This window comes from Equus przewalskii, chromosome 30, assembly GCF_037783145.1.
Source record: "Equus przewalskii isolate Varuska chromosome 30, EquPr2, whole genome shotgun sequence".
Taxonomy (NCBI): Eukaryota; Metazoa; Chordata; class Mammalia; order Perissodactyla; family Equidae; genus Equus; species Equus przewalskii.
This window is the reverse complement of record NC_091860.1, coordinates 29,140,131-29,154,571: the sequence shown is the minus strand read 5'-3', so window position 1 is coordinate 29,154,571 and position 14,441 is coordinate 29,140,131. Positions and strand designations below refer to the sequence as shown.

General features: G+C 48.1%; 1 protein-coding gene across 2 annotated transcripts; it reads right to left on the bottom strand.

Annotated features, from left to right (window-relative positions):
- Window positions 1–5,196: 5,196 nt before the first annotated feature.
- KLF6 (KLF transcription factor 6) lies at window positions 5,197–11,838 on the bottom strand. 2 transcript variants are annotated; one of them, XM_008526210.2, is made up of 4 exons: window positions 11,423–11,838; window positions 8,045–8,618; window positions 6,428–6,551; window positions 5,197–5,962 (listed from the first exon to the last, which is right to left on the bottom strand). In XM_008526210.2, exons 1-4 carry the CDS (start codon window positions 11,522–11,524, stop codon window positions 5,911–5,913), a joined length of 852 nt encoding a protein of 283 aa, XP_008524432.1. In that variant the 5' UTR covers window positions 11,525–11,838; the 3' UTR covers window positions 5,197–5,910. The 2 variants fall into 2 exon arrangements, 1 of the variants encoding a protein (XP_008524432.1); XR_011535105.1 differs by having other exon boundaries at window positions 5,329–5,962; window positions 7,815–8,618; window positions 11,423–11,815.
- Between the last annotated feature and the right edge of the window lie 2,603 nt (window positions 11,839–14,441).

Genomic DNA, 14,441 nt, shown 5'->3' with positions numbered 1-14,441 from the left:
CATACGATATCTTTTTGGGGGGTGGGGCACGGATTGTGTAAAGGGAAGTCAGTGCAAGGTTTAGCAGCCCGAGTTTGGAGGGACTCGCGATGACAATGGGCATTCTAGTGAAATCTGTCTTTTATTGAAAACTCTGAGGTGACTGCTCAGCCCAGCGTGGCTGCTCTCAGGACATGTGGTACCCAGATTCCTTCTCCTCTTTGTCTCTTTTCATTCACAGACGTTTAGAGAATTCTCATTAAATTTACTTAGAGTGAAACAGAGAGACCACGTTATAAAATAAATCTAGTTAAACACACTTTGTTGTATTGCCTCATTTGTGTGATGCATGGACCTAATTTCCCTTGCTTTGTGTCTTAACTGTGTACATTAGGTGATGCTTGCCAATTAATGCAGGATGTCACATCCCCAATTGCTTTCTCTATCTTCTTAAACATTAAAAATAAACACACGCCATCTGTCTCATATCTTGAAAGCAATTCAAAATGGTTACTTTTGTTTGCTCAGGATTACGGCACAGTTTACAGCTTTAGTGCCTCTGAATTGTAAGAAAGTTCTGTCTCCATTTCGTAAATGTAGCTTCATTTTACAGTGTGTCCAACAGAACGAGCAGAGGGCTCTTGGGAGAACCGGGGCCAGACAGAAAGCAGCGTTGATTGGTGACTAAACCTTCTTCTATGGCTTTTGAGAGACTGGACTGGATGCTTGGCCCCTCGCTCCCTCGCTGAGCAACCCAGGGAGAATGGCTTAACTTCACGAGGCCTCAGTGTGCCTCATCTGGGAAATGGAGCTGATGCCACCGTGGTGTGGAGTACACTGGGAAATACATGACAAATACACACACACAGACACACACGCAGACATATAATGTATCGCCAGCAATTCCCGGTCAAGGTCCAAGAAGAAGTAGATATCACCATCTTCATCATCATCCAATTTGGGGAGGGGAATAGTTCAGTTTGAGAAGGAGAGTTGATAAAAAATAGCTCATAGTGGCATAAGGTTAGAACCTAAGAAAGGAGTTACATATGAAAGCTATGTTCTTTTTCCACAGCAATTAAAACGTAAGAGTAAACAACTTGACTCCAGCGGCCTCCACGCCCTTTGTGCACACAGGTCAGCTGGGGTGTGTGGAATGCCGTGGAATGTGGTCAGCGAATTGGGAGCACTGGACAGACTTTGGATCTTTAGTGGCTGCAATGGCACTTATCAAGGAGGTTTTTTTTTTTTTTTTTTTTTAAACGAAACAAATGGTATGCTATAAAGCACCAAATGCCTAAATGACTAAACTATGATTAAAGGGGCAAAGGCCAATTTGAGAACGTTCTGTTTTCCATTCTCAGTCAGAGCAATTTTCTCAACAATACTTTCTACTGTGGCACAAGAGAAAGCTCTCTAGATCTGAGCCGTGCCTTCTGAAGATTGGTGGCCATGTAATTTGAAGTCCAGCCTGTACTCACAGACCACAGAATTGTAGCGCTCTATAAAATGCCAGGCATGTGACCCAGACCAAAATAGTTTAGCAATAAGAAAATTGAGGTCCAGGGTGGCTGAGAAGATCCTCCAGAAGCACAGGGCTAGTTCGAATGGGAACTAGTTTAGCTGGGTTTCAAAAAAATTTGTGAAGCAGACTGAAATTTTTTGTAGTTCTATAAATATCCTCGGTTTACAGCTGATTCCTTGCACGACAGTCTCCTAACAGCCTTATTTGAACATAACTGAGCTGCTGGGCACGGTCTTTACATGACCAAGTGGTCAAGTCTTACTGGTAGCTGAGAATGCATTATCAAGCCTTTATTTAGCCCTACAGTCAGGGCAATCCAACTATTAGTCATCTTGCCATGTGCTCCGGACCATAACACACCCATGAGTCCTGGCAAAAATTACATCTGCTTCCTGCACCCTCCCACACCACAGCTCCTTTCAAACTGCCGATATTTTTATTGCAGTTCCAGGAAGAAAATTACTTAACATTCCTAATCTGGGGATGCATTTAAACTTCCTCTCCCCGTGTATAAAATGAAAAGCAACTAGTGTGAACCTGCGCATGTAGCAAAATGAAGATCTCCTAGGAAGAGAAGTCATGAGCCGTCGGGCAACGGGGGATGAACTTCCTTAAACTAAGAACACTGTGAAGCAGCTCATGCCCACAGAAACTTCCATCATCCTCCACGTTTACTCCAAACTGAAAATGGGCTTGTAGGTGGACCCATTGCTACTGACCACACAGTAAAACTGAGACTCAGATCCGAAGCTGCTCACGTGAAACGTTTCTAAAAAATCAAAAGCTATTTTATTTTCAAACAACCTCTACATTTGATTGTATCCCACTGGCCTTCAATAAAAAGCAGATGGAAAATCATCCAGGGGTCATGCAGCCAATCTTTTACTTTCTGCCCTATTTTACTGGGCTAACCAGAGAAGGCAGGTGGTCCAAACGAGCGGGTTGAAGAAGGCCAAGGGGATGGGCCTGCTGTTTCTCCTCTGTCATTGACACTTTCCTCAGTGACATCTGGGCCAGGTGAGAGCAGGCTGGCCTGTCACTGCCTGGCTGCAGCAGGGCTGCTGGAGCCCATACAAGTGAAGGGGAAGCTTCTCATAGCGCAGATGCCTCTCCAGTGTATGCCCCTGGCTCGAGTGACAGGAAGATGAAACACAGCAAGTGTTTTCCTACTGTGCCCCAGAGCCTAGGGGTGCTTTCATCAGACTCTGGAGACGAGAATTCAGTGCATTTCAAGGGAGGAGTGTCGGCTCCCAGGACAGGCTGTGAAGCCAAAAGGAAGGGAGGTGAGGCAGGCAAGTGGGTCTCAGGTCACATGAGGGAGATTTCCCAAGAAGGAGCCAGGCTGAGGAACACAGCAGGAATTTGTTTCCACAACGCCCCCTCCCTAACCCCGAAAAAAAAAACCAGACTCGAGATGCTGATAAGAATTCTTTTATGTTATTCCAATAAAAAATACATTCATACAGAAATATAACAATCTTGCAAAAAACAATTTCAAATAAAATCTTGTAAAACAAAATTTTACAAAAATCTTACAAAGATTCTTTAGATAACAGGGTGCTCCAAAAAAAAACAAAAAAGAAATTTCACTAATAGAAATTTTTTTTTTAATGTCAAGCAAAAAGTTTCTGCTTGATTGAGGCTCAGTTATCACCTGAACAGAATGTAATTCTTCATGTACTTGCTTATTATGAAAATTACAGGCATTGACACATGGCACCCAGCCCCACCCAATCCAGCCACTCCACGGGGTTTCGTAAGTGAGACAAGCCAGTGCAAGTTTGTTATTTTTTTCTTTTTTGTCTTTTGTTTACCTTGTAGCTTAATGGAATTGTTATGGCTAAGCGCACAGCACGGCCAAAAAAGGAGTTTTCCAAAATCCAACAAATCAAGTGCCCGGATTTGGAATTGCCAAAAGAAAAAAGTGCATTTTTTTCCCCCCTCAGCAAAATGAAATGAGTTCTTCAGGTAAGTGTATTCGTCAGCCCAGATAAAAAACCAGTTATGTGAGTTTCCATCATTGCTCATTTCCAGGAAGATCAAACAAAATACCAGCCCAGCCAGACTCATATGTGTGTATATATATATGTATGTGTGTGTGTATATATATATATGTATATGTGTATATATATATATATATACACATATATATATATAAAGAAAAGATCCATACCCACAAGCCAGCAGCTGGATGAAATATCAGCTCTCCATACTGTGGTATGCCAATTCCGGGAAATTACTTGTTGGAAAAACTGGAAGTATCTATGTGCTGAAAAAAAAATAGCTTCATCTGCATAAAAAGTGTTCTAAAAAAGAATCCCTGTGATTACTTTACTCTTAAGTTAGATCTTCCAATAAGGCTGAAATTCAAAACCGAAACCTTAGTTTGTCTGAGACCAACGAATGGGCTAGTATTCTGTTCATGCCACTTCTGAGTGGCCCATATTCCAGACTTGCCAATAATGACAAGCAAAGTCAGCAGTCCGGAATAGCGTCAATGCCAAGAGTCGTAGCAAATCATTAAATGAAAGATAAAGCTTTTATAAAAGTTACAGTTTTCGTTTTTACCTCCTTTATGGCCATTTTGAAATAGTTCTTCACAGGCTGTGGAATTTTCTAGCTAAACATTCTAATTTTTTCTTAAAAAAATATTTATATATTATCTATATATATGTATATATATATATATACACACACACACATACACATACTATACACACAAATATACATACACAAGAATTCCGCCCACTTTTTAAAAAAGTAATGTACTTTCTATATTACCAACAGATAGCTAGATAGATATGCGAAACTTGTGCCTTTTAAGCAAATATGTTAAGATGGTTGTTTATACTTCTGTATCTTTAATATGTGTGAAAACGTTACATATTAAATACAGCCGGTGTGGTCTATGCAACTGTTGTGCAAAGTCTCTATGAAAGTTTCATGGTGACAGAAATGGTCCGATTTTCCAATTCTCGTGTGTTTTCCACTTTAACACTGACAGTCAAGTTGTCTAAAACATTGAGTAAATACTGACTCGTTTGGGGAGTTTCCATCTCTCTGTTTGACTTTATGAAGGAGGACCATGAAGAGATTCTTTTTCTCTGTATTATACATTGATACAGTACAACGCCAGGTGAAAAAAGAGCCTTAATAAAGCATGCATCAGCCATTCCCCTGTAGGAGGCCCCTGATTTGGGGCCGCTTGCGTAAGGCACCATTATTAAGATCTACAGTGCATTAACAGCTAGAAAACCAGAAATTAGTCCTCAAGGCATAAATAAGAGAAACTTAGCTGCATGAGAAAACAGTTTCTAAGCTTTAGTGGTTTTATCCACCCAACTGAGAAAAATTTTAGGTTCTTAGTCTAATGGACATTAGACCAGCCATTCCCAGCCCTGAATCCTTGACACCCAACCTGTGTCCAACGTCTTCAAAGGGCATCACGGAAGTCTCCAAAAAGGTAATTCAAATTCGGAATCATTTCAAAAATACTCCTATGCTGCACGACACCTTTCTGGAAGGGGAGTGTTACAAAATCGAAGTGGGGAAGGATTGGGTATTGCCAGGCCCAGATGGCCAGGGATCACGGAATCTGACAAATCTTATCTTAGCTGCTCAGTAACTGGAATCCAAATTGTAGTCCTGATTTAAAAATGGAAAAGCAGATAGTTCCCCAGACCATGCATTACTTTTGTCTGATAAGGAAAAGTTATCAATGTGTTATAGTTGTAAATACACAGCTTATACAACGGGTAACAAATGAGCTCTGTGGTAGCCAGTAAAACAAGCTACTTGACACATTGCACGTTCCATAGCTGCACCAGACACCGGACATTCCTCTCACACAGGAAAGGGGGTACCCCCCCACAACCCACTCGGGGCCTGACCGCCCACTCCCGCCCTCCAGGTTTTCCCTTCTTTTTTTCTTCTTTTTTTTTTTTTCTAAGGCGCAGACACCCCCCCCAGGAAACGAATTGGTGGTCATCTCATCCCACAGTATGCTCCTCACACACAAAACATTCAAACTACGTTTCTGCTGTCTCTTGCAGTCTCGTACACAAGGGGAAAGACGCCGCCTCACCACACAGTCCGTAACAGACCCTCCAGACAGCCACCCAACCATTCACATCCTCAGTGCACATGCTCACGGCAAAGGCTTAGGGACCACTCAGAAGATAGGTACCAGTGGCGAGTCCAGGGCCACCCAAACACCACACACCACGGGCGCTCTGCCGCTTCTGACATGACTTCTTTCGCCCTCGAAAGACCATCCACGTAGAGGTCCTGGAGGCAACTGGGTGGGGTGCAAAATGGCATGCTTTGGCTGGAACTCGCACCCTCCTCCACGGCCGTCTCTCAGCCAGGAAGCCTTTTGAGCCTGCAGGATTCGCGGCTCTGCTCCCTCACAGGTGCCTCTTCATGTGCAGGGCCAGGTGGTCGGACCTGGAGAAACACCTGCGGAGCGAACGAGCACGGACAAGGTCAGGTCTCCAGCCCTTGCTCGGGGTACAGCCCTCCCGCCCCGTGCGGCCCCCTGACCCCCCTGGCAGGGAAGACCTACCCACTGGGTCATCAGGATTCATTTTCAGGGGTGGGGAATTCCAGCTGATGGGACTATAAATTCAGGAGGTCTCCAATCCGCCCTCTGGAGCATGTCACCTGACCTTACTGCCCAGTTTCCAACTCTGAAGACGGCTGAAGGCCAATCTTCAAAGTATGAGTGACATCACTCTATTCTCAGGCACACAGGACATGGTTCTTCCTAACTGGGACTAGCATTATTAGAGACTTTTGTAAAAGTCCTAGGCTGAAAACAGAGGTGCCAGTAGAGGACAGGAAGCTGTGTACCCTCCCTCAGGGTCACTGCATGTCTACCCATTCTGGTGATGGCATCCTGTGCCTGAAGCTGCATGCACATACCTGTCACAGTGAGAACATTTAAAAGGTTTGGCACCAGTGTGCTTTCTGAAGTGTCTGGTTAACTCATCGCTTCTTGCAAAACGCCACTCACACCCTTGCCATGAGCATCTGTAAGGCTTTTCTCCTGGGAAGAGAGCAAAGGACAAGTGCACCGTGATTTCACTGCACAGCGAGGGCAGGCTACTGTGAGAGACACACACACACACACACACACACACACACACACACACACACACACGGCAGCAGTGGGGTGGGGGGGACCAAGTCCACTCATTAGCAAGCTCAGGGGCCCCGTGGCCTCAGGAATTCAGAATATGCTTCCATTAGGGACAGGAGCTGCCACTCACAAAGCACATGTGGGGGCCCCTTCCTGAGGGAGCCACCATCTCCCAGTGCAGGGGAAGGGACGCAGGCTCGGCAGAGCCCGCAGGACCGTAACCGGAGCGAACGTGTAGGGACGACAATTACTCAGAGCGGAGAAATACTTCCGAGGTGATGTGTCCGCCCACTGGACCCACAGCCTTGGCCAGGGCAGGGTTTTATTGCCTTCTCCATGGAAACGGTTTCACTCAAGCTCTTATTTGGTTCCTAACTCACTTCCCTGTGGAATGAGGCTTTGTAGTTTCCTCCAGAAAACTACATTTCTCCAGAACTGAAGTCATGAGTTTCTGGGAAACCCCACTGCAAAGCCTTTTCAAAGCACTTTCTAAATGACAATCAAATGACCAGGTCGACTTCAGCCCCTGGGCAGATTATAAATATGAATTCCCTCAAAGTGCTACCCAAGAACACAAATATTCTGCCAAAGCCGGTCCTATGGTGTGCTGTTGGGCCCAATAGGGCCTGGCTCCGGGGCACCCGGGTCCCGATCCCGGAGGGGCCATGAGCTGTGTCAGGACCCTGACTTGAGGCCTCAGCAATGGCCCCCCATTGCCGGGAAGAGGAGAGTTTGCGTGACTTGATCTCAGAGATGTCTCCCAGCTCTGAGATTTCTGTGATTCCTCCCCAGTTATTCTAGACTGTCATGGTCATTCTAATGCAACTTCCACCTGGGTTGTAGTATTTTACTAAGAAGTTGGTTTTTGTTCTAACTGGTTCGAGATAACAAAGTCAGCATGACACAGAGAAATTCTCAGAAGTCCCCATGGATCCATACTGCTTCGTATGGAGTCTATCGGTCAAGCTCAACCCTCAGGCCAGCATCCATCCGGGGTCCTCCACGATGCCCAGCTACTCTTTCTTCCAACCCTTGAGTTTCATGTCAAAAACTCAGATGCAACTCCAGGTAACCTTATGCATGGACCCTGGAGACGGGCACTGTGGGCCGGGATGACCCGGCTGGCGGAAGTGGGTGGGAGATTGGGTGTAGATGGATAATGGGATTTACCTCTTGGTTGTTTACTCTGAGAGTGTCAACCATTCAACGGGCACACGTGTCCAGTCTTTCAGCTCCTACTCTGTCCTCCCCAGAGACCCCACTCTTTTGGGGAAAGACTGAGGAGGTGAGGATGCGTCTGCTCTGACCGCCTCCTGCGGCGCCCCGGCCCCCTCCCAGGGCTGGCGCAGTCCAGCGGCGCCCGCCAGCGGCCCACCTCCCAGGTGGCGGGAGGCACTGACCTGTGTGAGTGCGCTGATGTGCTTTCAAGTGGGAGCTTTTGGTGTAAACTTTTCTGCAGCCATTAAAATGGCACCGGTGTACCCTCCTCCGGCCGTCTGGGGAGGCGTCCCCGCTGCCCTTGTCCCCGGGCTTCCCCGCAGTCCCACCACGCATCTTCCCAGGAGGGTGCAGCTCGCCGGGCACGCAGCCCCACAGGTGAGAAGGTTCCCTGCTCAGTTCTGGAGAGGAAGGGGGCGTGGAGGTGACGGAGGAGCTCAGGTTCCCCGAGCTGACTAAAACTTCGCCGATGGGGTCGGAGGTAAACTTGGTGGTGGGTGAGAGTTCCTCGGAGCTGTCGGACGACTCGCTGCTCACGTCCGAGTTCAAGCTGTTGGTCTCCAGGTTGTAACCAAAGCCGGGGCTGTTCAGAGCCTCCTCCGGGGGGCTGGGGGAAATCTTCAGGTCTGAGTCCTCTTTTTTCTCCCGAGCCAGGATGATCTTGGTCCACAGATCTTCCTGGCTGTCGAATTTGATTTCGGAGGCCGACACATAGCAGGGTTCGCTCTGGAGGTAACGTTCCAGCTCCAGGCAGGTCTGTGCGGAAGGAAGCACAAGAAGGCACGTGATTGTGACAACGGCGAAAACGGAACCGAAAGCACATTTCCGAAAACATGCAGGGACCAAGGGCAAATCAACAGTGGCCGTGTCACCGTGGGCGCAAAACCTTTTGTAATTAAGAATCCCCGTCTTTTAGGAGGGTGAGAGGAAGGCTATTTCTGGGAAGGGGGACGAATTCAGAAGAAAACCTCTCCTGGCTTCCCCATGTTGGACCAAGGGCCACAAGGAGTGATGTTCACTCAGCCAGTTTTGTCTTAGTTACCAGTGTTGATGGTTCTAATGAATTTCTGTAAATCACAGCAAGAAAACCAGCCTCAGACACACACCCCCCCAACAGGTTTAACCAGCTCTCTGACAGTCTCAAAACCATGTGCAATAAGGAAAAGCCCCAGCCATCCTCCTTTCACACGCACAGGACATAAAGGATGCGCTGCTCGCAATGCACTGTGCTCTGAGTCTGCGTGTGTCTCCCTCTGGAGACACAGCTGACAGTACAGGGCTACCCTCAGCCAGCAGACGGCAGCTAGCTGATGGTCTGTATTCAGGGACATCAATGGAGCTGCAGAGAAACCACCCATGTGCTCCTTAGCCCAGACCTAGTAGGCTTTCAGAGAATGCCATTCCCAAGTGCAGGGCCATACAACTTTAACGACTTCCACCGTGGTCAGAGAAAAACAAGAGCTTCAACAACACAAGTGGAGAAATAATTCCAGAATGGCCATCTGCTCTGGTAAAGGATGCAGGAGGGGAAATTACTCCCCAGACCTGCTGGGAGTCCACAATGGACAAGAACTTTATCTACTGGCCAAGAGTACAACTGTATGAGTCATCACTCTATTTCTTTCACGCAATGCCAAAGGAGACTTCCTTTTGAAATTCTGACCAGCAGCCAAAAAAGGACCCAGTTCAAATATACATGCAGTGTGTCGTGTCGTGGACAGAATACCCCCTCCCCAGCCCCACAACCAACCTTTCAAGAAGCTACAACTGCCGAGAGACCAGCATCCCCTCTCCCCACCATCTCAAACTTTCTAGCCACTGGAAAAGAAAAACGGTAGGAAACATTTTAGGATTAAATTTTGTCTGCCCTTGTCCTCACTAGGATCAATTGCCTGCATGACCATATAAGGTCGTCTATACTACTGCAATTCTATAGATTTAAATTTTGACAGCAAGCTCTGCTCTTTTTAGCAAATCATTTTCAGGACTAGCAAAGCCTACCCACAGGGCTCACGCTTGCTTACTTAGCAATGTGCCTTCCATCATCATGTAACACGCACCCTTCCCCCTCCCCAGACTGGTCACACAGCAAGCATGAGCAAGCAGAGGAGGAAAAAACAATCAGTTTTCTCTTTACCCCTTAAATCAGACATCTGAGTTACAGGGCATAGGAGAGTGTTCTGAGGAGAGATGGCAAGATATTTTATTGACGTTCCAAAGAAAAGGGAAAGCGCATTTACCGAGATCTTGTTAAACTTTAATAATCTGGCTAATTTAAAATCTCCATTATACTGATGAGCAGTGGGGACCAGACTGGAGCTCTCGGAGAGTTTAAAAGCCTCTGAAGGCAACCGGGAGCTCAGCCTGGCTTGTGGCCCAAATCCCAAATGCCCCAAGGAAACTACTTAGATCAATTTCAATCACGTCCTAGGGAGCAGCTTCTTTAGGAGGAAGAAGGGGGAGGGGAGAGGAAGGCAGGAGAGGGCTGTGAACAATTAAGCAGGCATGTGAAGGTTGCAACACTTTGCATTTCATCCCCCTTAAAAGCTTTCTAGGCTTTGAAACCCACAGAATATATCTGATCTGCTAATTCACTTTGTGACAAAAAGCAAACAGCCTAAGCAGGGCAAAGAGACAATCTCAAACCCTCCTTCTGTCTTTTTAAAGACAATGGGACAAGTGTCAGAATCTCTCCCATCAGGCAAGCCTAACGAATTAGAAGGGGGGAGAAATTAAGTTTCTTAAATGTCCAATGCCAAAAATTCCAGTTCCTTTAAAAAATGCCGGAAACTGAGACTCTTTCTCCCAAACTCAGACTTGAAGCAATTCGGACAGGCTCATTGTCATATGACTGATAAGTCACTGGTTGTGCAAACATTGCTTTTTTTTCCCCCCCTTCCCTGGTCAACAAAAGAAGCAGGTAAGAAAAACAAGGCAGATGGAGGTAAATCCTAAAGATTCCAAACAGGGAAAAGAAACTGGAAATGGCCTGGCAGAGAAAAGGCGCTGGTAGATGTTTCGCTGGCGAAATTTTTAATTAAAAAAAAAAAAAGAACTCTATGTACAAACACCAAAAAGCAAAACAAAAACAAAAATCCCTTTAAAAAAAAAAAAAAAAGAACCCTTGGCAGTCCGTGCAAGTTCCTATGACAAGATCCAGCTGTGGAGTCTGGAGCTAGTAAAAGCACCAAACTTCTGCCAGGGCCTCGGGCCGGGCTCAGGCCGCGGAGCTGGGTCTGCCCTCCGGAGGATGCAGTTCGGAAGCCCCAGAATCGGGCAAAAAGCACCGGGAGCGACGAAGCGCTGCTGCGCCCCACTCCAATGACAACTCCACTCCACGCTGTACAAGGCCCTTTTAAAGTGCCTTCCGCACCGGAGGCAGCAGAGTACGTTTGAAGACTAATTATTTTAATTTTTTTTTTAAATTTACCCAAACCATTAAAAAAAAAGAAGAAAAAGAAAAAGAAATGCGCCTCCAACCATACACCGTCCTGGCTGTGTGCATGCACACTCCCTCCTCGGCGCACCGGGGCACCTGGCACACGACAATTCCTATTTACCTGTTGCCAGTATTCCTCCAGGGAGGGCAGCGCCGAGAAGTAACCAGTCTCGTGCACAATCTGGAGTTCCTGGAAGATGCTGCACATTGGGAGTACATCCATGTCGGGTTGGAAAAGACAGTCACTGCTGTTGGGAAAACAGGGACGTGTGCGGTCTGGAGTCGGGAGCGCGGCACCCGTGTCTGCAGCGCCGGGGGAAGTTTCATGCAAACTCAACGCGCAGCAATTAGGCGCCGCGGGTTCGGATCCTGCCGGAGCCCAGAGACGCGCTCGCGAGCCCACACAATATTTGCAAACACCGGACTGACTGCAAACGTAACCCCTGCAAAACTTCCCTATTCAAAGCTCCGCTGCCAGCCTCCCCCTCCTCCCCGCCTGGCTCCCCCCACTCCCTCCCCCCACGTGACTCGCCCGGCGCCCGCCCCGCGCGCCGCCCAATCACGCCGCGCCCGGCCCGGGGGCTGCCCGCCGATGATGTCAGCCCCGGCCAATGGCAGGCGGCGGCTCACCGCGGCCCCGCCTGGCGTGACCGAGCCTCTCCATCACGGCCCTCGCCATTGGCTCAATTCGAACTTCAGGCGGCTCTGATTGGAAGGCGGCCTCGCAGGCTATTTTTAGCAGGGTATATAAGGCGCAGGCCGCCGCGCGCCGGAGGAGTCGGCGCTGGGAGGTGCGCGGCCGAGCGGCTCAGTGCGCCCGCGGCCCGGCGTAGGGAGCCGGCTGGTCCCCTCCGTCCCCGTGCCCCGGTCCACGTACCCCCTTCGTCCCCGGCCTGGCGGCCCAGTGCGCCCGCCGCAGGAGGAGGGAGCCGGTCCTCCAGGCCCGTCCGATCGCGGTCACCAAGGCTGGGCACCCCACCGTCCCCGTCGCCCAGGTCCCGGTCACCCCGGTCCCTATCCCCATCACGAGGCGGAGCGGGCAGTGCGCTGCGGCTAGGCTGAAGGGGGCAGGAGGGTCCCCGCCACCCGACTCATCTCTGTCCCTTTTGTCCCTACTTGTCCAACCTCGGGGTCGCCTTGCTCTCCTTTGTCCTCTCCGTGCTTCCGTGCTTCCGTGCTCCGTCCCCTCCGTCCTGTCCCGCGTCGCCACTTCCAGCCTCGGGCTGCCCTGTCCCCCTCCGTCCCCTCCGGCCTTCCATGTTCCCTTCCGTCCCCCTCCGTCCTCAGGCCTTCGGCGGGGCCGCCGGAGTCACCGGGGGTGGGGACAGGGGGCTCTGACCCCACAGGTGTGGTGAGGCGGGGCCGCCCGGCAGGGAGGGGCCTGATCTGCTGGAGTCCAGGGATGCTTTGGGTGTGAATGAGAGTCCCACCTTAGGCCCCTCTCACTGGGTTGGGCACACACCTGGGGGACACACCTGCGCGCCTGATACCTGCCTGACCTGCAGCAATAGGACCCGAACTGCCCCAGGCCCAGGTTGGCTGTGCGGGCTCTTGAGGGGTTAGTTTATGATAAAGCCTAGGGTTAACACTGATTCTCTGGGAACGAATTTTGCATTTAAAAAAAGAGTTACCCTATAACTGGTTCTCACTAGGATGCCAGGACCAGAATAGCATCCACACCACCTGTGTACTTGTTAGGAATGCACTTTCCAGGGCAGGGCCCCAAACGTACAGAATCAGAAAGTTGGGGGGAGGGGGATGTCCTGGCCATTGTGTCTGAACAAGCCCCCCAGGTGAATCTGTTGCCGGCTAAAGTTTGAGAACCAGAGAACTGTAACTTAAAATGTCTTTTTCTTACTTACCATAGACAGCCCTCCTTCTAAGAAGATGTGGAGTTTATTTCTCTAATTGGGAGGAATCTGTTTATGTTGCAGAGCTGTAATCTCAAAGAACCCTCCCCGAGGTTAACAACTAGGCTTTTCCCATGAATGTGTAAACAATTTAAATGAGGTCGAAGCTGACATTCAGTGTGGGTTTTTTTTTTTTTTCATATAAATTAGCTCCTAAAATATACCATCATGTTCATTTTCAAGAAAAACGCCAAGAACACGAAGAATGTGCATTTTTAAATCCAAAGTGGAAAACTGAATTATAGCTGCTACTTTCATTTCTACTTCAAAATAGAGCTTAATGAACATCCTTTTAAATAAATTTTTTTAAAAAAAATGGAGTATGTAAAAGAATTTGGCAAGGATTTTGGATATCAGATTTTAGCAAATTAGAGCAGACTGGAATAAACCAGGATTGTGACCCTGAGTAATCCTAGGCAGGGACCTTTGTGCACCAAGAGTTAGGAAAGGTTATTATCTTCTAGGGTCTATGAAGACAATCCAAAATGAATCGATGCCTGTGTTCCTCGTGTTTTATCCCAGAGACAAAGAGCATGGCTGGCCCTCCCCAGGTGAGACTTGTGCCTTGAGTCTATTTCCAGGAAACGAAATGGTTTGGCTTTGAACTATCCATAGGTTGACCCAACCGCCTGGTGTCCACAACTGGTAGGATTTGGGAAATGGTTCTGAGAGTGTGGTTATATCAGAGATAGGGTTTTCTCCATAATTAGCAGCAATTGCCTAAGGAAGCAAGAATCCCATGGCCAGCAAGTGAAGGCCAGCATCCTGGACCTTATGGAGGAGAGTCAGGTGAAGGGTGGAAGAAGTTGCCCAAGTCCGGAAGCCATAATGGCTCTCTGTGCAATGCTTGTGGGTGTCAGGGTTGGGGTATCCTTATTTACCTTTTGGACAATTAACTATTCAGTGTTTAATAATTTTCTTTATCTCCATTCCCACAGAATATATATTTGTGCGTGTCTTTCACATGCACTGCCTACTACTTAGAAGAGTATATAGTTTATTTTTAAAAGAGGGAACCTAATTGGACATGATACAGATACCCTCAAAATGATATTTTTCAGAAAAGTAAAACAAAAAGGTGTGAAAACAGGATATGTACACTGGATTTCAAAGACACTAAATTCTATGACTTCCCAGTGTGCCCAGTAGCCATTCAACACGTATATGGTCCACCCTGTGACTGGCCAGGGATGTGCGATTCATACATTTACAAAATAGGCAATATTTTGT